At 47.5% G+C, this 21,181-nt stretch overlaps 1 protein-coding gene across 1 annotated transcript; it reads right to left on the bottom strand.

The window, feature by feature from the left end:
- Positions 1 to 368: 368 nt before the first annotated feature.
- On the bottom strand, positions 369 to 1,091 carry SOX14 (SRY-box transcription factor 14; the record flags this gene model as incomplete). The annotated part of the gene is made up of 1 exon (XM_084901837.1): positions 369 to 1,091. One exon carries the CDS (start codon positions 1,089 to 1,091, stop codon positions 369 to 371), a length of 723 nt encoding a protein of 240 aa, XP_084757963.1.
- Between the last annotated feature and the right edge of the window lie 20,090 nt (positions 1,092 to 21,181).

Below are 21,181 nucleotides of genomic sequence, written 5' to 3' on the forward strand. Positions count from 1 at the left end.
GAGTTCTGGAGTCCACAGCCCATCAGAGGAGAGAGAAGGGGACATAAATAGAGCAAACTGCCTACTTTTTTTTTTTTTTGTCCAAAGGGGGTACATGTGGAGGTTTGATTTGGGGCAGTTGGAGTAGGGACAACTGTACGGCGGTCATAATGTTCACAAGTTCCCGGCACCTGTCTGCGTCTTGGGTCGGGCAGGACGCCCCTACCATCCCCCTGGAAGAGAGAGGCAGAGTCTGGGGTAGGGTAGGGGGGCAGCGGGCAGGACTGGCCCCAAGGCGTTTGCAGGCCCCTGGCCAGGCGCGCAGATGGCAGGGTGTGCAAACCCCAATTCCAGGCCACCCTCCAGGTCTGGTGGGCCGGGCCGGGGGGTTACATGGCTGTGGCGTGGGCTGACGAATAAGGGTCTATGCCGGTCTTAGTCATGCCGGGGAAGAGGATGTAGGCGACTGGGGGCTGCAGGGTGGAGGCCGACCAGGCGGTACAGTTACAGGGCACCACGTAGCCCGGGTTGGTGGGGGACGGGTGCGTGTGCGTGTGCTGGCTGGGGCAGCTGAGGCTGCCGAAGGCGCCGTTCTGGTAGCCCAGGGTGGACGCGTAGGGCAGCGCGCTGGTGGCCAAGGTGTGGGGCACTTCGCCCATCTTCTGGATGGCGCTCGAGCTAAACTGCGCAGGGTCCAGCAGGGAGTAGGGCGCCGAGGCGGGCGGCAGGAAGGCCCGGGCCTTCTCGGGCGCGCTCAGGAGGCCGTCGGAGGCCCCCACGGGCAGGCCGGCCGCCTTGAGCGGGTCCGTGTCGCCCAGGTAGGGCAGGGGGAAGACATACCTGTCCTTCTTGAGCAGATTCTTGGGCTTGCGCCGCGGCCGGTACTTGTAGTCGGGGTGCTCCTTCATGTGCTGGGCGCGCAGCCTCTTGGCCTCGTCGATGTACGGCCGCTTCTCTGCCTCGGACAGGAGCTTCCACTCGGCGCCCAGGCGCTTGCTGATCTCCGAGTTGTGCATCTTGGGGTTCTCCTGGGCCATTTTGCGTCGCTGGCCTCGGGACCACACCATGAAGGCGTTCATGGGCCGCTTGATGTGGTCTGAAGGTTTAGACATGGTCCCCGGAGGCGAGGCGAGGCGGGCGGGGGCGGGGAGGGTAGGGGTTCTTGCAGGCGAGCTGGGAGCGGCTGTCTGTCTGTCTGTCCGCCTGTCTGTGCGTCCCGAGCCGGGACTCTGCGCTCCGCTCCCCTGGCCTCCGCACCGCAGAGGGGAAGCCAGAAAGAAGCGCTTAACCCCGCAAAGTTCAGCTGATCATGCCAGGCTGGCACCCAGGTGGGCCCCGGGGGGCGAGTGGGGACCGAAGGGGCGGGGGAGGAGAGGGTGGCGGGCCAGGATGCCGCCGGGGGTCCAAGCACCGGAGTCTCTGGGATCTGGTGGCCAGGGAATTTGTTGGAGAGAGCAGGACGCTCCTCCTTCCGCCCCCCTCTCCACCTTCGCCTTCTCCGCTTCTCTTCTCTCCGGGGTCTGCGGCCGCCAAGGCTCCCCCCTCCTCCCTCCCGTGGTGGCTTTTCCCGGAGCGGCTTCGCCTTAGCGCAGGCACCTGGCTGGGACTGCGGGGAGGCTGGGGGACGCCAGCCAAAAGCAAGCGGCGAAGTTCAAAGGCGAGGTGGGCCGGGACCGCGCGCTCTGACATAAGCGCGGGGCGGCGACTCCCCAACCGGGGCTCCAATCAGCGGCGGCGCCGGCGGGGGGCGCACCTGCCGCCGGGGCCGGAGGGGGCGCGGCCGGTGAGCGGGGGAGAGGGGGGAGGCCCCGATGGGAAGGAGAAGACAGCCGCCAGCGCGGGGCTGGGGACTTGGGTTCCTTCCACATTGTTTCCGGCGCTTTCCACACATTCAACTCTTTATATATCTGTTTTCTTTCCCGCTTTGCAAAGGAGAGTGAGGGCTTCGGATACAAAGACCTTGGGAAGGGGGCAGCCCAGGGAACGGGCCCGGAGCGCAGGTTGATAAATAGGACGGCAGCCTTGACACGAAATGCAAGGACAGCACTCTACCCCCCACCCTGCCCCCTTGTCAACATCCTTGGAAGAGGAAAAGAATCGATCAGACTCAGGTTTAAAAGCGAAATAAACTTTTCGAGCCGTATCCTCGGGCCGTCCTTGGGCTGCGTACTCACGGGGTGCCCCCCTAGGCCCTGCGGGAAGCGCCGGGAGAAGCCCCGGCCCCGGGCTAGCTGGGCGGTGCGCGCCCCGATGCCGCGGGGAGGCCCGGAGGCCCGCAGTGCGGAGGTTTCAGACCTGGCTGGTGAGCGCCGCGATCTGCTCCCCGCTTTCGTAGAGGGGGCGGGAATGGCATTTCCATCACGATTCCTATTGACATTATTATTATTATTATTATTATTATTATTAGGTGTTTTTTTTTTTTTAAACCTCCAACTTTCCCTCCGCATCCGCCCACCCCAAAAAGGCAGCCTGAAGGCCAGCAGGCGCCTCGCCGGAGGTGGGGCTTTCCCGTTGCCCCTTCTGCAGCGGCCCCGGAGCCCAGGCTCAGGCGGCATCCGCACTCCGGGCCGGTGTGTCCCCTGGGCGCCTCTGCCTACCCAGCAAGAACGCGAAACTCAACTCGTTTCTTGCAGTCAGATGAGCATTTTCGGGTAAAGAGGACGAAATAGCCTGCAGAGCAGACCCGCGCGCCTGTTTCCTTTGAATAATTGCCTGCCCGATGTGAAATGCCCTGGGGGGAAATATTTATTAAATGGAAACCATTGTCCCAGGCCCAGCAGGACCTGCGCGTGTTCCGGGCTTATTGGCTTTCGCCTCGGCCTCTCTCGGGAGGGCCGACCAGAAATGTGCGCAGCTCCCCGGGCTCGGAGGGGTTGGACGTGGGGGGGAACCAGGCAGAGAACTAGGAGGAGGGGAGAGAGGGTCTTTCTTTCATATGCAGCGTGTCAGGTTTGAGACGAAGGCTTTGCTTCTCCTTCCTACAGTTTGGCATTTCTCACCCTTAGCTTGCCCTTCAGAGAGGTGCGCAATGCTATGCCCATTTTACAGATGAAGAAACTGAGGCTGAGAAAGGCTAAGTGATTTGCAAAATGTGACTCCAGTAGGGCGTGGTGGGGATGGGTGTACAGGATTTGAAAGTCCTAATTGTGTTCTACCCCCCACGGCACCACTTCAGATGGATTTGCGGGTGCTGCAGTCAAACGTAGAACTCTCAAGGAGACCTATGGAGCCTTCTAAATCAGCCACGCAGATAAACCGCACAGAAAGGCTAATTGCCATGACCGTTTTTTGACTCACTGAGGCTCTGATGGGACCCTGACCTCCGTGACCATACACCTGGCGAGCAGGCGCAAGGTCTTTGCACTGCACTCATCCCCTATCCTGCCCTCTACCCCTGTCTTCTCTGCGAATTTGATCTAGCTTGGGATGTCAGGGAGTAGAAGCACTTTTCAGCCCAGTTCTGGGAGGGTTTCCAAGAGTCCAAGGCAACCCTTACTCAGTGGACCGAGTCTGCAGACCAAGCCCTGCTTTCAGAGCATGCAGAGCTCAAGGATTTGGGGAAGGAATGACAGAAATACTCCTGTCTGTGGAGACCCAGCATCCAGCCGGGATCTACCAAGCCCTCACACCAGAACACCTCAGGGAACACTAACCCCACCCACAGAGATTTGGGTTAGTGCAAACCGCCCCCTTGGAAATGGCTCCAGGAAGGGATTGCCCTGAGGCTGCTCAGACAGGCGGGCTTTCTTTCAGTCCCTCAATGCTCCCCCTCCTACTGCCCGGGCTTCTCTTCAATATCTCTGGCTCAGCCCTAGTTCTCAATCCTAAAGTCTGGAGTAGATTGGTTCCAAGGGCTTGGAATGGTGGGGTGGCCCTGCCTGACCTCCCAGGGTTCCGGAGCCCCAGGGTGCTGGGTCAGGCTGCACTGGCCCTGACGGGCGGGCGCCACCATCCCCTGCACTTCTTGACCTTGAGACTTGAACCCAGGGCTGGGAGACGTCTCCTGGGTGAACAGTGCAGCCGCACACACGCCCCTTTCACAGAGCTGCTTGGCGGCGGGTTCACTCAGGACTCCTTAGAGCTGGGCCCCACACAGGAGCTGCCGTGAACCCGGGGCCTGACCTGGTGCTGACTGCAGCCCAGACCTCTATCCTGCTCCTCCCTCTGAGCTCTGCCTCCCTCACGGGCCTAGGCTGAAGAGGAGACCCCTGGGGAGAAGCAACAGCTGTGGTCACCGCTGCAACGAGCCTTAGGACAGAGGTCGCCTACACACGCCTCCTACTTTATCAATAGCAGGAAGCTAGGGCCTTTGGCCACTGGGCCACCCTCCAGGGCTGGGATGTTCCTGGGATAAGGCCTTTTGGCTTCTGCGATCTCCTACAGCAGTGTTTCCCAAACTTCTCCCATGACGAGAATCACCTGGTGGAGTTGTTAAAATACAGATTTCTAAATCCCAACTAAGAAGTGCTAAACTAGAATTCGCGCACAGCCGCAGTGCGCAAGCCTTTATGCAAGTCTGGTCTCCAACCCACGTGTTTCCAATAGAAGTTGAGAGGTCACGAACTTCAAGGTCACCACCCCACGGGCTTCTCGCCCCGCCCACTCTCGCCAGCCCCCTCTAGATGCGCGCTCCTGGCTTTGGCTTCTGGGCCCTTGTAGCGCGCTCCCGCCCAACACCTGTGCGCACATCAGGTCTCTTAAAGGGAGGTTTCACCTGCGCTGGGGAGGCTTCCTTGATTCCCAGGCTGGGGGAAGACCCCTTTTAGGTTCTCACTCGCACCACCTCTCCTTCTCACGCCCTCTTCCCAGCCTCCAGTGGAGGCGCGTCGCAGCCCGGGAGACTTCCAGCTCCTCTAAGGTGGTCGCTGCGCGCTATTCATCTCCCAGTGCCCAGAGGCAGCACGACTCGGAGCGCACAGAAGACGCCGGGTAGTTTCCGTCTGTTCAGGCTTAAACTTTTCCAACAGGCCTTTCTTTCCCTACCTCGTAGCTTCGGAGACAGGTCCCCAGATGCAGCCTGGTCAGAGCCAAGTGCGCACATCCCTGGCTGGCTACCAGGCCCGCAACCACCTGCCTGGCATCAGTGCTCCGCGCCCTCAGCCACCACCCGCTCCTCTCTAGTGGACAGAGGTCTCTGCTCCGAGGACAGCCCGGCGAGGAGAGGAGAGTGTGCCGACCTTGGCTTTCAGAACATGGCCGGGAAGTGGAGTGCAAGAGGGGACCTTGCCACGTGGGTCACGCCCAGTGGTTTTTTCGGAAGAGACCCAGAAAGTGGCCTGCGTCCCAGCGGGCGGAGGAGCTGGGCGCTCTCTGGACGCCCCTCCTCGGGGATTAGGATTTGGGATTCGGGATCCGGGGAGGACCTGAGCGAAGTTCCCAGTGCGGATTTTCCAGATCCTCGGCGGCGCGCAGCCGGCTTCAGCCCTGCGGTGCCTGTGAGCGAGGGGCACCCCGCTGTTCAGCTACCCGGGCGTCCATCCCGCCATCCATGAGCGTTTCCAACCCAGAAGCCAACTCGAGAGCGATAGAATGATCTCGGGGAAATAGCGCACTTCGGTGAAATCATAAACTTTTAATTTTCTTATGAGCGAACATATTCTAATACAGGACAACCTTGCGTCCTCCCATCTCCCCATTTTCTGTCTGTTTTCAAACCCAGCGACCTCATATCTCTCATCTCTCCAGAGTGCTGGAAAGGACCAGGACTCTGTGGCTATGAAGACAGTTCCTGGTAATTTCTCTAGTTCTTCCCTCCAGAGCCCCAGCCCAGCCTGCCAGGAGAGTTTTGAAATTTTGTAAAACTCCATGGGGCTCTCGCCCCATTCGCGCAGGAGGGCGCGGCTTCTAGCAAGAAACAATTTGAAACAGAACAAACTCTGGTCCCAGAACAAATGCCTGGAAAGCCTGCGATAGGTGCGTTTGCCTACGCAGAGCTAGCAGAGCTCTCCGCTGGACTGAAGGACACTTCTGTCTCAACACCGGGAGCACGCCCAGGTAAGGAGACTTTTTGATACTTCACACTGCCTTCCCTTGAGTAGCTGGAGTCTCCTTGGAGCAGAGACCACGTGATCACCCACGTGGTGCAAGTTAATAGACGATCCCGTCAGTTACTTGTCTGTGTCCTGGTTTCCTTGTCTGTAACGGGCATCATGGAATCGTATTAGCACTAAATGAGTTATTACAGGAAAGCCCTTAAGACAGTGCTTGGCATGTGAAACTGCTCAATAAATGGCCAGGTGATATTATGTTGTTATGGCATAAATAAGGAGTTAGTTTTTGACGGTGATAAGTGGTCCACAGTGAACCAGGTGATGAGACAGGCGCTCAGATGAGGAAGGTGTTTACTTTACATTGGGTGGTGGGGAACCTGAGCACAGCAAAGAGCCAACCTTGTTGTGGATGGGGGGAGTAGGGGGTAAAGCAGGAGAAGCAGGGAATGGCACCACCTGGAGAGGAGATTACCTGAAGGTACCTGAAGGGTTTAAGGGCCCAGTGTGGCTGACACCTGGCCATGACCCTGGGCAGATAATAGGAAAAGGCCGAGTGATTCCCGGGCTCAGATTATTCAAAGCCTTGTGGATTCCATCCGAGTTGGTTTCATTCACATGTATTGGGAAGTCACTGCAATGAAACACACCCGAATTATTTAACAACAATCCCCGCAACCATGCACCAAAAATACAGATTTTCAGTCACTTTACTTGTGGAGGCCTCTCACGTCCAATTATGGTCCAGAAATTTTATAAATAGATTTTTATTTGCCCTGGGGTCAGCTGCTTGACCCGTCCTTAAAGATTATCGCCATCTTCCTGAATGCGTTGGGCTCCTCTTTTCTCTCTCCTTTCAGGAAGTGAGGAATAAGAGAAGAGATGGTCATTCATAGCTGTTCGTGATTCTGACAACATGTCCGCTGAGAGTAGAAAAAGCAGCCCAATGCATCCTTGGCCTATTCTTCCCACTTTCCCCACGTGGAGTTCTGTTTCCCTGTGGAGGCCCCAAGGCTTCTCCATTTGGCCTTACCTGGAGAAACTGAGTCTCCGTATAGCCATCTTGAATATCTCCACCTAAGAAATATAGGATTTGTATATGAGTAAATGGGATTTCTTAGGCTTAAAAAAAAAAAAAAATCCCAGTGGTTATAAGAACAGGAAAGACATTTTGTTTCTAAGATTAAAAACCCAAAGAATGTCAGCATTGTATGCCTCTGCCTTGGGTTTTCTTGTGCTCAGGTTTTTCACATGCATGAGGGTTCCCCCACCCCTATTCTATTGGGAGAATCCTTGGTCAGCTTTTATCATAAAGAATACTCTTTAAGGCTCTGTGTTTGCTAATGCAACCGGCCAAGTTTTTGGAGCATACATTCTCTTGCCAGTTTTATCACAAATTATGGACTGCGGAGGGTAAGACCAAATTCTGGCAACAAGCCCCAATCGAGGATCAGAGTAACACTTCCTCTCTTTTGTGGCATCTGTCTTTGCTCACAACCTAAATAACAGGAAATATTAGGTCACTTGGCAGTTGCAAAAGATGCTGCGTTAAATGCCTATTTTCACGTACCTGGTGTTTCTTGTTTAAAGCATCATTTTTACATGTTCTGAACCCCAAACGACCCTTAACATTTTATTTAATAAGAAAGTCATTGAAGTATTTTTAAAAAATTTCTTTATTGATTATGGTCTTACATATGTGTCCTTATTCCCCCATTATCCCCCATCCCTCCCCCATTCATGCCTTTACCCCCCTGTTATCTGTGTCCATTGCTTAGGCTTATAAGTATTTATACAAGTCCTTTGATTGATCTCTTCCCCTTACCCCCTCCCTCTCCTACCTTCCCTCTGAGGTTTGATGGTCTGATCAATGTTTCTCTGTCTCTGGAACTGTTTTTGTTCATAAGTTTATGTTGTTCATTATATTCCACAAATGAGTGAGATCATGTGATGTTTATCTTTCTCTGACTGGCTTATTTCACTTAGCATAATGTCCTCCAGTTCCATCCATGTTGTTGCAAATGTTAGGAATTCCTCCTTTTTTTAGCGCAGTGTAGAATTTCATTGTATAGATGTACCACAGCTTTTTAATCCACTCATCTGCTGATGGGCACTTAGGCTGTTTCCAAATCTTAGCTATGGTGAATTGTGCTGCTATGAACATAGGGGTGCCTATATCCTTTCTGATTGATGTTTCTAGCTTCTTGGGATATATTCCTAGAAGTGGTATTACTGGGTCAAATGGGAGTTCCATTTTCAGTTTTTTGAGGAAACTCCATACTGTTCTCCACAGTGGCTGCACCAGTCTGCATTCCCACCAGGAGTTCAAGAAGGTTCCTTTTTCTCTGCATCCTCACCAACATTTGTTGTTTATTGATTTGTTGATGATAGCCATTCTGACAGGTGTCAGATGGTCCCGCATTGTCATTTTGATTTACATCTCCCAAGTATTTGTTGAGTGAATTGATGGTTAAGTAGAAAGAGCTATCAATATAAAATTCAAGGCTTAGGGTTTCTAATTACTGTGAGTCCTTGGACAAATTACTTGATTTATCTTGGACCGCAGTGTAACAAGTTACCTTAGTGGTGACTTAAAATAACAAACTTATTGTCTTATATGGTTTCTGAGAGTCAAAACCCAGGAACAGCTTAGCTAGTTGGTTCTGACTCAGGATTTCTTGTGAGAGGGCATCCAGATGTTGGAGCTGCAGTCATCTGAAGGCTCGACTGGACTGGAGAGTCTGCTTCCAGACTCACTCATGTAGCTGATGGTAAGAGGTCTCTAGTTTTTCACCACATGGGTCTTTCCCTAAAGGCTGTTCACAATATAGTATCTTGATTCCCCCTGGTGCAAATGACTGGAGAGGGATTGAGCCAAAGCCTGGTACATGTGGAGGAGACTAAAGAGTGTGAATACTGGGAGAAGGGATCATTGGGGGCTTCCCACCAGAGGCTCCAACTGTATAACAAGGGAAGAGCTTTGTAGGCAGCAAAACACCATCACTCTAAGTTACCCTCCCCGATGCCATTTTTTCCAGATACAGTCACAGCTAGCTGCTAGCTATTGGCAGAATTGTGCAGAGAACCTCATTTTGTCCTAAATTTTACCACTTCTCTCTGTTAGCACAAATTAGGCCCTGCTGGAGCTGTCTCTTGTTCTTTTTCCAGTTTCTTTAATGCTATCCTGTCCCTCACCATTCTCATCCCCAAACTGTGTCCTATTAACTTCTGTCAGTTTAATCCCAGCTAAGGCTCACTAATTATTAGGGTGTCAAAAAAAAATCTATAGTTATATAAGACGTGATAATAGGGGAAAGGACAGTCTTTTCAATAAATGGTGTTGGGGAAACTGGACAACCACATGGAAAAGAATGAAACTCAACTACTATCTTGTGTCATAAACAAAAATTCACTCAAAATGGATTAAAGACCTAAATGTAAGATCTATAATAAAACCTAGGGGGTAAGCTCCTTCACATACATCTTGGTGATGATTTTTAAAAATCTTGACACCAAAAGCAAAAGCAACAAAAGCAAAAATGAACAAGTGGGACAACATCATACTAAAAGCTTCTGTACAGTAAAAGAAACCATCACCAGAATGAAAGTTAAAAAAATAAGAACAATAAAGCAAAAAATAGATAACTATCAATAGTTAAATCTAAAAATCAAAATAAAAGAACAGGTAACACAATGAACAAAATAAACTGATGAATAAAATAGAACAGAGGCATCGAAACATGTAACAGACTGAGAAGTCTCAGAGAGGACTGGGGCGGGCGGGGGGGGGGGGGGCAGGAAGAGACTAACCAAAGATCTCATATGCATTACCTATGAATACAGACAATAGGATGGCAAAGGCCTGGGATGGGGCAGGAAACCTGGTGGAGGGGTCAATGGGGGGGGGGCGGGAGAACTGGGGAAGGAGGGCATCTGTAATACTCTCAACCATAAAGACTTGAAAAATCAAAACAAAAGGTAAAAAGAAAAACACAACCCTCCCAGTTAAAGAACAAGAGCAAAATAATAATTAAAAGACCCATACACACAAAAAGGGAAAATATCTGTAAGTAAAACATTAATTAGCAATCAATTGATGAGGAGCCAGTATATTGACTTAGAATGTGCTGATCAATTTGACCTTTTTTTATTTGTTATTTAAATTTTGTTTTACTGAAATAATATATCCATGCATTAAAAAAAGTCAGCTAGTATTAAAGCCTGGTAAGTTGCCTGACCCAGGACACTCCTGCTCTTCACTGTGCCCCCAGAAGAGCTTCTCTCCAAAGGTAATCATTTTCCATTATTTCAGAATCTCTTCACATCTTCACATTTCTAAAGAATGCAGACTGTTACTTATTGCCTCAATAGGTGAGAAGTTAGTTCTCTGACCCTGCCTTCCTCTCCTCCATTTCCCTTCTTCCACCCTCCCCATGTAGTAGTTCTATTATAGTTTCTTTTTTTGTTAAATTAGCAACATTTACATTATGCCTATGTAGATATTCAAAGTTGTGCATTATGACTGTTCAATTTTTTTTTTTTTTTTTTTACTTCTTACTCATTGCCCTATTTCCCACTTATTCGGTTTGCTTTGTAACTGTCACTGACTCTCTCCCATCTTCCCATTGCCTCTCATAATTTCCCTTGAGATCAGCCATGTCAGGTAGTCTACCATTCTCATCTCTTTCTCAGAGACATCTTTTCTGGAGGCTCTTTCCTTCTGGGTTGATTTTCCTATTTTCCATTTCTTATATCTTCTCCTTTCATGTCCACTCCATGTTTTGTTGGAGTGCAACTTCCAGTGTTTTTATCAGGTTGAAGAGATGGCATGACAATGGCAGTCTTCTAAGTCCCACTGCTCCAATGTGGAGTGATTGCTATTCTGCCTGGTGCCTGTGTTCTCTCTTCATCTTCACCCAGAAAATTTCCTTTACTTCTCCTGGAGCTTCAGTTTTTGTGCCCTGTCTTCCCCTTCATATTTCATCTTTCATGCTTTTTAGTTTTATTTGTCCTCACGTTTGCTCCTCTCCTGAGCTCTGGCCCTCTACCTCTAACTTTCTAAGCTCCTCTCTGTCTTACCTCTTGGCATTCTTTCTTCTCCGCCTTGCAGGGGCCAGTGCTCTCATGCTGCCTGTGGCAGTCCTGCCCTTTGCGAAATAGTGAATGCCTCTCTGCTCTTATTAGAACTCTCCCTAAAAAACATACAAGGGAACAGTTATATCTGGAACAGGCCTGACCTAAGGGTCTGGGAGAACTGACATCTCTGATTCTTATGTGAATTAGTGGCAAGAGGGAAAGTTCAGTCATGACCTAGACCTGGCAAAGCCTCCTCAGCCTAGGTGTTGATGAAGGAGTTGGGTAGAGGAGGGGATCTGTCTTTGGAGGTCAATGTCCACAGGAATTTCAGTCAGACCCGTGAGGCAAGACATAGGCTCAGAAAGTAATTAGAGAGCTTTTTTTTTGAGTTTCTAGCAGGGCAACACAGCTACTAGTACATGTACTCTTGACTAAAGACCTGTCCCCTCCTCTGGAGGGAAGGTCGTCCTCTTTGACTGAGCTCACTGCTTCGACAGTAATGCACATGGATCAGTGAGTGGGGAAGGGACATCTGCCTAGCCAGCCAGGTCCGTTGACTCAACCCTGGTAATCAATGGGTTGACAGATGTTATAGCCAGATCACCCTCATATCCAGAAAGTAATCTGAGAGCAGGCAATTATAGCAGGTAGCAGCCAACCATTATTGAAATTTTCTTTTCTCACATACCAGGTGCTATGCAAAAACTCTTTCCATGCATTATTTTATTTCATACTCAATAAGCCTGGATGGAGGAATTCGTTGTTATCCCCATTTTGAAGAGAAGGAAACCGAGGCCCCCTAAAATTTAGACCGTACTACCCCAAGTCAAAGAGCTAGTAAGTGCTGGATCCAGGATTTGAACTCAGGTTCAAGAGCTCTTATCTTGCTACCCTGATTCCCCTCAATATGACCTAATGTCAACTTGGATGGGACCTAAGCATGGTAGGAAGCAGAGGAGGACAGCACAGATCCTTGAGGGCTAGCTCTTAACAGAAAGCTCCTTGAGCAGGGGCCTTGACCCTCCTCTTTCATGAAAGGATGGGAAAATTGTAAAAGTGGAGGAGGAGAAAGGAGGAGGCAGTTCAGGTTGGGAGGTATGTGCATTGGGGCAGGCACAGGAATGGGATGAAGGACTCATTGTGAGCTGGGGAAAGGTGAAAAATAGCATTTGAGGACAGAATGAGGGGCTGGCAATCTATCAGATGGGCAACTAGACCTGTTCATTTTGGAGATGAGGAATGAGTGAATGAAAATGGGACTTTATGAAGTTCAGTATGAGAAGTTATATAGATGGAGGGAAATGGGAAGAATTTGGAAGTTAGTCTGTACTTCTTCAGTGTCACTATTTATTCAGGGTAAGCATTTGCAATGTCTCTGCTAATACAACATTTTTTTTTTTTCAATAAATGTCCCTAAATTCTTACTTGTATCAGAAAGCAGAATGTCCAGTTTGCTGATGAGGACTTATTTTGGTCTGTTATTGTTATGGTTTTAACCAAATATATCTTGCAGCAGTTCTTTGCTAAAAATATTTTTAGGTTTGCACTTACTATGCTAGAGTGGATTGATCCCCTTATCAACCTATGTTCAACAGCTACAGTCAGTAGGATAATTTTAGCAATGATTAGACTTCTCTACAAATCAGGACAGTCCGTTTATAATCCTCAAATTATCATTTAAAAGTTAATCTCCATCCTTGTATTTCACAGTGCTTATTATACACAGAGATTATTTGTTTATTAATCTCCACAATAGACACAGATAATGAGAGAAGCCTCCTTGGAATGGTGTGTCAGGGGTTACTGATGTACTTGCAGGCCATGGGATGAGGGTTGGTACATAGGTCTGTCTGATCTTGTTCTAGTGGATTGCTTTGCTGGAATACTTGCTTAAAGATGTTCAAATGTAGGGCCTCTTTATTGGACATGTGAAGATGGACTTGAGCTGAGTAAGTAGGCCAGATATCTTGAAGCTCTTTTGTGGTTCTGGCTAGTGGCACAGACCACCCTCCCACCCCATTTGATAACCATCCTATTGTGATTCTCTGACTTGTGATAGGCCATGCTGATTGCCCAGCTAACAGTCATTTCCCCCATTCTCCTTTGCTAATCAGACCTTGAGTCTTTTCAGTGTCCAAGTACCCAGGGGTTGTTGGATTAAACCTAAAATAGAGTGTCCATTTGCTTTCCAGTGATTGGCTTAAAGATGGGCATGTGACCCAGTCTGCTCTGGGGTGGGGTTCTAGGAAAGTTTTTCTTGCTCTTCAAAAGACATGCACAGGCCGAAACCTGTTTGGCTCAGTGGATGGAGCATTGGCCTGCAGATTGAAAAGTACCGAGTTTGATTCCTGTCAAGGGCATGTACCTTGGTTGCGGGCATATCCCCAGTAGGGGTGGTGCAAGAGGCAGCTGATTGATGATTCTCTCTCATCGATGTTTCTAACTCTCTATCCCTCTCTCTTCCTCTCTGTAAAAAAATCATAAAAAATATATATTTTTTAAAAAAGACATGCACAAAAGGAAATGATTCCCAGTTTTTCTATTTAGAGATGTTGTTGTCCACTTTACCATTGGAGCAAAGGTGCTTTCTTAGAACCTTTGAGAGATGGCGAATAGAACACATCAAGAAGATGAGGATGGGGTGTGGTACAAGGGGAAGAATCTAGTTCCTTGATGACTTTGTCTCATTGCTGAATAACCACTTTTGTAACCCAATTTTGAAACTTCTTAATATGGGAGAGAATTCATTTTCCTTTTTGTTTAAGTCCTTTCTGGTTAGGTTTTCTGTCGGTGCAGTCAAAAGCTCCCTGTTTATTGCAAAGCCTCCCTTCTTCACCATCTCAGGTTTTGCCTAGGACTTAGCTGACGTTATACAACCTGGCTAAGCTTTTACATGGAGAGTTTGAAGCTCTTTTGGTATGCACATCTGAGTCTTATTCTTATGGATTTTCTGTTCAATTGTACTCTCTTTTCACATACTTTAATGTAGTAAAATTGTGATTATTTTTACTGGCCAGTTTATTTGGGTTAGCATCAGCTTGCTGTATAAATAACCACTCAGTTTTACAATCCAGGAGGAATAGAAATAAGCTGGGCTGAATTTCTCCCTATAATTATCTTAGAACAGTAGATACTTTCTACTTTACGGCTCCTGGGAAACATGATGTGGCCCCAACGGGATTGGGAGGGGGGAAACACTCCCTCCTTCCCACTCCCCCCCCCCCCCCCCCCCCACACACACACACATTATAGCTTCCTAGGTCCTATCCTGAGTCTTATGATAGTGCTGATTTCAGCAGTCCTATTGCAGCTGTGTGGCTGTTTAGGAGTCCCTCTATTCATCTATTGTCTGACTGCACTCCCTTCAATGAGGCTGCACTAAAGAGCCTCCAGACTGTAGCCATTTCCCCAGTGAAGTTTCTTATCTTTCCACGTTCAAACTTGGCTGTTTCTTCCCCATCTTTTTTTTACCCTCCCCGTCTCAGAAGAAGAGGTGTTCTTCTTTTTCTTAAAAGTTCCCTCTACCACTGCACCATTCCTCTATCTTCTTCATACTCCAGGGCCTGGGACATTTTTAAAAATATATATTTTATTGATTTTTTACAGAGAGGAAGAGAGAGGGATAGAGAGTTAGAAACATCAATGAGAGAGAATCATCGATCAGCTGCCTCTTGCACACTCCCTACTGGGGATGTGCCCGCAACCAAGGTACATGCCCTTGACCGGAATTGAACCTGGGACCTTTCAGACCGCAGGCCTACGCTCTATCCACTGAGCCAAACCAGTTCCGGCAGCCTGGGCCATTTTTATTAACAGGCTTCTGCAAAATTATAATCTTTTCTGCCTAGAGATGAACTCTAGTTTCTGTTGTCCTAGGACAAAAAAAGAAAAGAAAAGATGATCGTACTTCTTCCTCAATGTACCATCTCATGATCCCCTTTCCCTTCACAAAATCTTTCTTGCTTTTGAATTACAGGAGAAATAGGAGAGAGCTGTGCTGAGTTTCTCCCTGTAATGATCTTAGAATAGTAGGTTCTGCTCCAGATTTCTGGAGTGGAAAGTTCATGCCTTTGGTTCCATGTTTTTCCTGCACCTCCGGTCCTGCATACCCTCCCTTCTGTTCCCCGATTCCACAAAATACCAAAAGTGAACTAGCAAAGGCAGCCAGACTCTCCTAACTACAAATGCATGACCTTTGCTCAGCCCTGCCTTCCCTTGGCCATTTGCAGCAGTTGGTGGTACTGTCCATCCTCTAAACTTTTCTGTCTAAAAGGTGCTGACCTCAGCCTTTTGCCTTCTCCCTTTTCACTGCTCTCTGGGAGAGCCCAGTCTGTACTGAAACATATCAGCTGAGTTAAGATGAGCTTGTAGCCAAGAACAGTCTGGTTAATCTTGTACCCGGGACACTTCAATGTCTTGTATCTAGTAACTCAACAGATATCTGCTCAATGGACTCATACCTGTCTTCTGTTCTGACCTCTTTACCAAGTTCTCATCCTGCTTCTGGTTTCTTCTGTCGAGAGCAGAAAGTATCTATTTTTTTTTCATCTATGCGGACTCCCCATTCTTCTTCCTTGTTTATTTCTGAATTATTCATTGGGGCTGGGGATGTTGGTATTCTCATGGACTCTTCTTTTTCCTTCTCTCATATGCTGCCAACCACCAACTTTTCTTTCTTCTTAATGCCTGCCTTCTTTTTTCCCATCTTTAGCTCTTGTCGCTTCATTTCTCAAGTGACAAGTGCTTCCTTTGCTTCCAACTAGTGCATGCAGTAAGCACCTTTCTATTTTAAAACAGAACTTAACACTCCCCCTGTGATGCTTGTATTAAGAAGCCATAGATAACATGGATGAGGTGTCCACTGCTTACTCGGAAAATAGGGAAATATCCAATTGGTTTTCCCCAGACCCCTTTGGCCTAAGGAGAACCTTTCCCTGTGTCTGTCTGCCACCCAAGAGGTTGGGACTATTAGATAATTGATTTCATTTAGATGGTGGGGTCAGTTGGGGCAGAGAGAAGCTGGTGGTATCCTCAGGTTGATGACACTGGGTTTGAGTCAGTTTGCTTTCAGCAACCTAGTTGTTAAGTAACAATGACTCTACCAATCTCCCTTCCAATAGGATTGAATTTCCCCTTCCTTCCCATAGGTCTTAGTTACCCCATGCTTCCTCCTCCTCCCCTTTTTCATAGTGAGTCTAACTTTGATTCAGGTAGTAGAAAAACCTCCCTGCGCAAATAGTCACCAAGTGCTTTGAGGCACTTGATCTTTGTAGTTGCTTCCTAATTGAGTGACTCACAGTTCTGGGGGTGGCAGAGGGAGAGGAAAAGACCTTCAGGACACCTGTGAGAGAGTAGGGGAGAAGGCAATATGCTGAAACACAGTTAATAAGGAAATAACCTTGCCACTCTTATATGATCCCTCTTTCTTTAAAGGAAATTTCAAGAGTCTATTTGAGCTTTAGCTTTTTATACAATAAGACAGAGGTAATAGTGCCTTCCCCACAGGTTGATGTGAGGATCAAAAATGAAATACCACTTAGCAACAATCCTGGCTTGGAACAAACCGGAGCAGAATAAAGTGTTATTTACTTCATTATTCCTCTTCCTTCACCAATCTCCAAATAGCCTATCACTCTCACCCTTAAGTTGTATACGTTGCATCTTCTCCATTTCATTGGCCAGAACTGAGTCACATGACTGAATTGTTAAACCCAGGTTAAGTCTGGATTTCTGTCTTGGCATTGAAAGTTCCCAGTTTCAAACTGTTACGGAATTTAGTGTAATATTTTGTTCTACATTTTCTCAGTTAATAGGTACTCAAAACATATCCCCACTCATGCCAAAGTCTGTAAAATATATGGTGTTAGAAAGAGGTCTATATCTGTTAAAGAGTGAGGAACAGCTGTGCTAGAATATCTTTCAAGCCTATTGCACTCTTCCTCGTTTTGGTTCTTATTTGCTTCTCTTTCCTTTCTGTTCCTCCAGGGCAGGGGTCTTTAAACTACGGCCCGCGGGCCACATGCGGCCCGCAGAGGAGTCTGATCCGGCCTGCCAGGTTTTTTGGGCAGTGAGCGCAGCCAAGGTGTTACAGTAGGAATTAGTAGTTCATATAGTCCGGCCCTCCAGCTCTCTGAGGGACCGTGATCTGGCCCCCACTTTAAAAAGTTTGAGGACCCCTGCTCCAGGGGCTTGGAGGGTATTCAGGGTGAAGAAATAACAAGAAGTTAGCAAGGCACTGTCAGGCTACTTTTGCCAATGGGAGGGGTAGGGCTTCTCCAGAAGAGGGCAGAGTGGACACAGCATAAGGAGCTTGGCTCTTGATGACCACTCAGTAATTGCCTATTGAATTTATTGAGCTCTTACAGGAAGGACGAGAGGGAGCCTGTGTAATTGCTTAGTGAAGAACTAGCCCCGAAGATGAGGAGTGATCTGTTTATGGTAGAAAAATTCAAGCCAGTTTCATCCAATTCAGCGAATTTCTTCTGAGACCTAATATGTATAAAGCATCATGGTTGGTGTTGCATGTGCTGCCACAGTATGTAGTTCACACTCCCGCCATCAAAGTCAGACAGGAGTTATGTCACATACAAGATACCACATGACACATGCTACTAGTCCAATTGATGAGCAAAATTGCAGCATCTGAAAAGCAATAAACTAGTGGCTCTTCAGATTATATTGAAACCTTGTAATTCTACCTGGAGGAAATTTTGCTGGGTTGTCACCGTGTGGACTGACTAATAGAACTAAGATCTGATCAGGAGAAAATGGGATGAATGGCCAATCTGGTCTTTAGCCCAGGTTTCCAAAGTGTGCAGACACTGACATCCATTAGATATTACTAAGAGTTAAAAGAAATAATGTTGCCAAAGTCCAGTACTTTTAAGAAACTCTAGGTTAAAAGTAGATATAAGGTTTCTTCTTCTTTTTTTTTTTTCCACTGCAAAAAGCTTTATTGACTTATTTGATCCAATGCATGGGAGAGGGCTTCAGAGTGGTTAAAAGAATGGCTAGTAGTTTGGGGAAGAGGCTCAGGTAAAAGTCAGACACCAGGGGAATACAGAGGGGCCCTCAAAGGCCTCTGGGCTCCAAAGGCTCCTAGTCCTGCTTGAGGGTGAACCTTTCGAAGACATATTCTCGGCCTGTGGGTGGATGTCAGTCAGGTGTAGCCCATTTTCTTGATGAGTTTCACCTCCTCGCCCAGGAAGTGGTTCTCCAGGAATCACAGAGCTGAGTGGGGGTCTGTGCGGGTAGAGCCCAGGGCCTGCAGCTCCAAAAGGGCCTGGTTCAGGTTCCCCTCCAAGGCCAGGGCGGCCGCCATGGCGTCCTGAGTTTTGCCCAGTCATCTGGGGAGGCTTCAGCGCGTCCTGGAAGAGAATGTGGCCACTGCCCTCGTTTATAACTTTAAGAGACAATCAGAGCCCTCGCACTTCTTCTGTGCCAACTCTCAGAAGAAGTGGCCCACACACGCCCTCGAGAGCCACATCGTCCCTGTTGACAGAGAAGCCCAGAGAGAGGTAGGTGTGGGAGCCCGCAGATGCAGGCTGGCCAGGCGGTTGACCGCAGCCTCCACCGTGGTGGAATAATTCTGACTAATGTGGGAGCTCATGGTTGTTCGGCATAAGGAATTAAGGTAGAAGAAAAATAAAAACAAAGAACCCAGGTGTGTTGGCTGGTCCCCGAGGTGGTTCTGAAGGTGGTGACAGGAAAGGACGCAGGACAGTGGTTGGAGGCTGGAAGAAGGGCCATTTCTGGGTCTGTTCTATCCAAACACTATTGAAACAAGAGACAGATCTGGGACCGCCGAGGGCACTGACAATATAAGGTTTCTTTACTGTGGATTTTCTATAACCTTCAGTGTGCCAATGGGCTTTGTGAAACTTTAAGAGAAGAATGCTGTGTATGAATCATTTGCCAAATTTATTTGGCTAAGGAATTCTTTCTTCAATGGTCTGGTCTAGTGGAATATATTTTGGGTATGACTGCCCCAGCCTAATCAAATCTAATGATACATCCATTGAAAATGAAGCACCTGGCCTTAGCTGGTTGCTCATTGGTTAGAGCCGTGTTCGGCAAACTGCGGCTCCCGAGCCACATGCAGCTCTTTGGCCCCTTGAGTGTGGCTCTTCCACAAAATACCACAGCTTGGGGGAGTCTATTTTGAAGAAGTGGTGTTAGAAGAAGTTTAAGTTTAAAAGTTTGGCTCTCAAAAGAAATTTCAATCATTGTACTGTTGATATTTGGCTCTGCTGACTAATGCGTTTGCTGACCACTGGGTTAGAGCATTGGCCCATGGACTGGAGGGTCTTGGGTTTGATTCCGGTCAAGGGCACATCCCTTGGTTGCAGGCTTGATCCTGGTGCCAGTCAGGGAGTGTGCAGGAGGAAACCAATCAATGTGTCTCACATCCATGTTTCTCTCTCTGTCCCTCCCCCGCTCTTCCACTCTCTCTAAAGATTAATGGAAAAAGTATCCTCAGGTGAGAATTTTTGTTTTAAAAGAAGTATCTGCAATTGGAAATGGTGGATTTTCTCTTGATAATATACAATTGCCATGTGAATGGAATTGAGATCAACCTACCTTTTTTCTCCCATATTTCTGATCTTGTGCCCTGTTTAGAACTGACATCTCTCTTTTGGGAAAATAGTTAACAATGGGGTTACTTTACCTCGGGAGTAACACTTAAGTCAATACCACCTCTCTGTGTGTGGCCAGTGTGATTCTCCAGTAAGCACCTACAATTGGAAACCTATTTGTGGCTTCCCCAACACAAATTTGATATGAAAGTGATAAAGAGTCCAACAAGGATTCTCAATGAAAATTTGAAATATAATTTGTATTAAGACAATGTGTTTTAGGTAAATTAGTTATCCAAAAATAATAATGATACAACTATGATGTCTATTTCAGGGCAGCCATGATGGGCCCAACTCCCTCGGGGTTAGTTCTGGTGCACTATCCTGACCAGGTTCATGCTTCTTGGCTTGAGAGCAAGAAGCCAGCTCCTATGAGTCACTAGAGTCTGCTGAAAGATATACAAGAATATTATTGCCCTAACTGGTTTGGCTCAGTGGATAGAGCGTTGGCCTGCAGACTCAAGGGTCCTGGGGTCGATTCCAGTCAAGGGCATGTACCTTGGCTGTGGTTACATACCCAGTAGGGAGTGTGCAGGAGGTTTCTCTCTCATCAGTGTTTCTGACTTTCTATCCCTCTCCCTTCCTATCTGTGAAAAAATTAATAAAATATATGTTAAAAAAGAATATTAAGAAGAGGGTTACAAAGTTAATTGCTCCTGTTTTAAGCACACAATTTTAGATTTGTGATAAAATATTATTTTGAAAGTTGCCTTTGATTCTGCTACCTAAGTGCCAGTTACAAGTTATAAAATGATACACTTTTTTTCTGCTAAAATTTTATATAAAATGATGAAACATATATTTTGAAATATAGGATATATTTTGAAATCAAGCTGTCAAAGTTTCATAAGCCATCTCTACCAATCATAAAATACTTCATATATGACTGAGGTATAATTATAAGAGAATGGGGTTGATTTATATGTATAGTTGATGAAATCTGTCTCATTTCTCAAAGATAGAAAGTAGAATATATAACACTGGAGTCAAACTTGTTTCAATTTTTCAAGCTTAGGCAAGTCACTAAAATCTTCTAAGCCTCAGATTATTTAACTATAAAATATGTACAATGAATGTTTCAACCTGAAGAAATTATGTTCAATAAGATGGGTTTGCCGAAACCGGTTTGGCTCAGTGGTAGAGCGTCCATCTGCGGACTGAAGGGTCCCAGGTTCGATTCCGGTCAAGGGCATGTACCTTGGTTGCGGGCACATCCCCAATAGGGGGCGTGCAAGAGGCAGCTGGTTGATGTTTCTCTCTTATCGACGTTTCTAGCTCTCTATCTCTTTCCCTTCCTCCTCTCTGTAAAATATCAATTATATATATATATATAAAGATGGGTTGAGGAAACACTAAAATCTTCTACTCATACACCAAGTCACCAAAAGGAAATACATAGCCAAGATTTAAAACACAGACACGAGAGTCTTTCTTAATGGAAAGAAGCAGAACAGGAACCAGGTCAGTAAGCAGAAGCCACCATACTGCTGCTTAAGGGCACAG

The sequence above is a fragment of the Pipistrellus hanaki genome (assembly GCF_964339955.1).
Source record: "Pipistrellus hanaki genome assembly, chromosome: 13".
Taxonomy (NCBI): domain Eukaryota; kingdom Metazoa; phylum Chordata; class Mammalia; order Chiroptera; family Vespertilionidae; genus Pipistrellus; species Pipistrellus hanaki.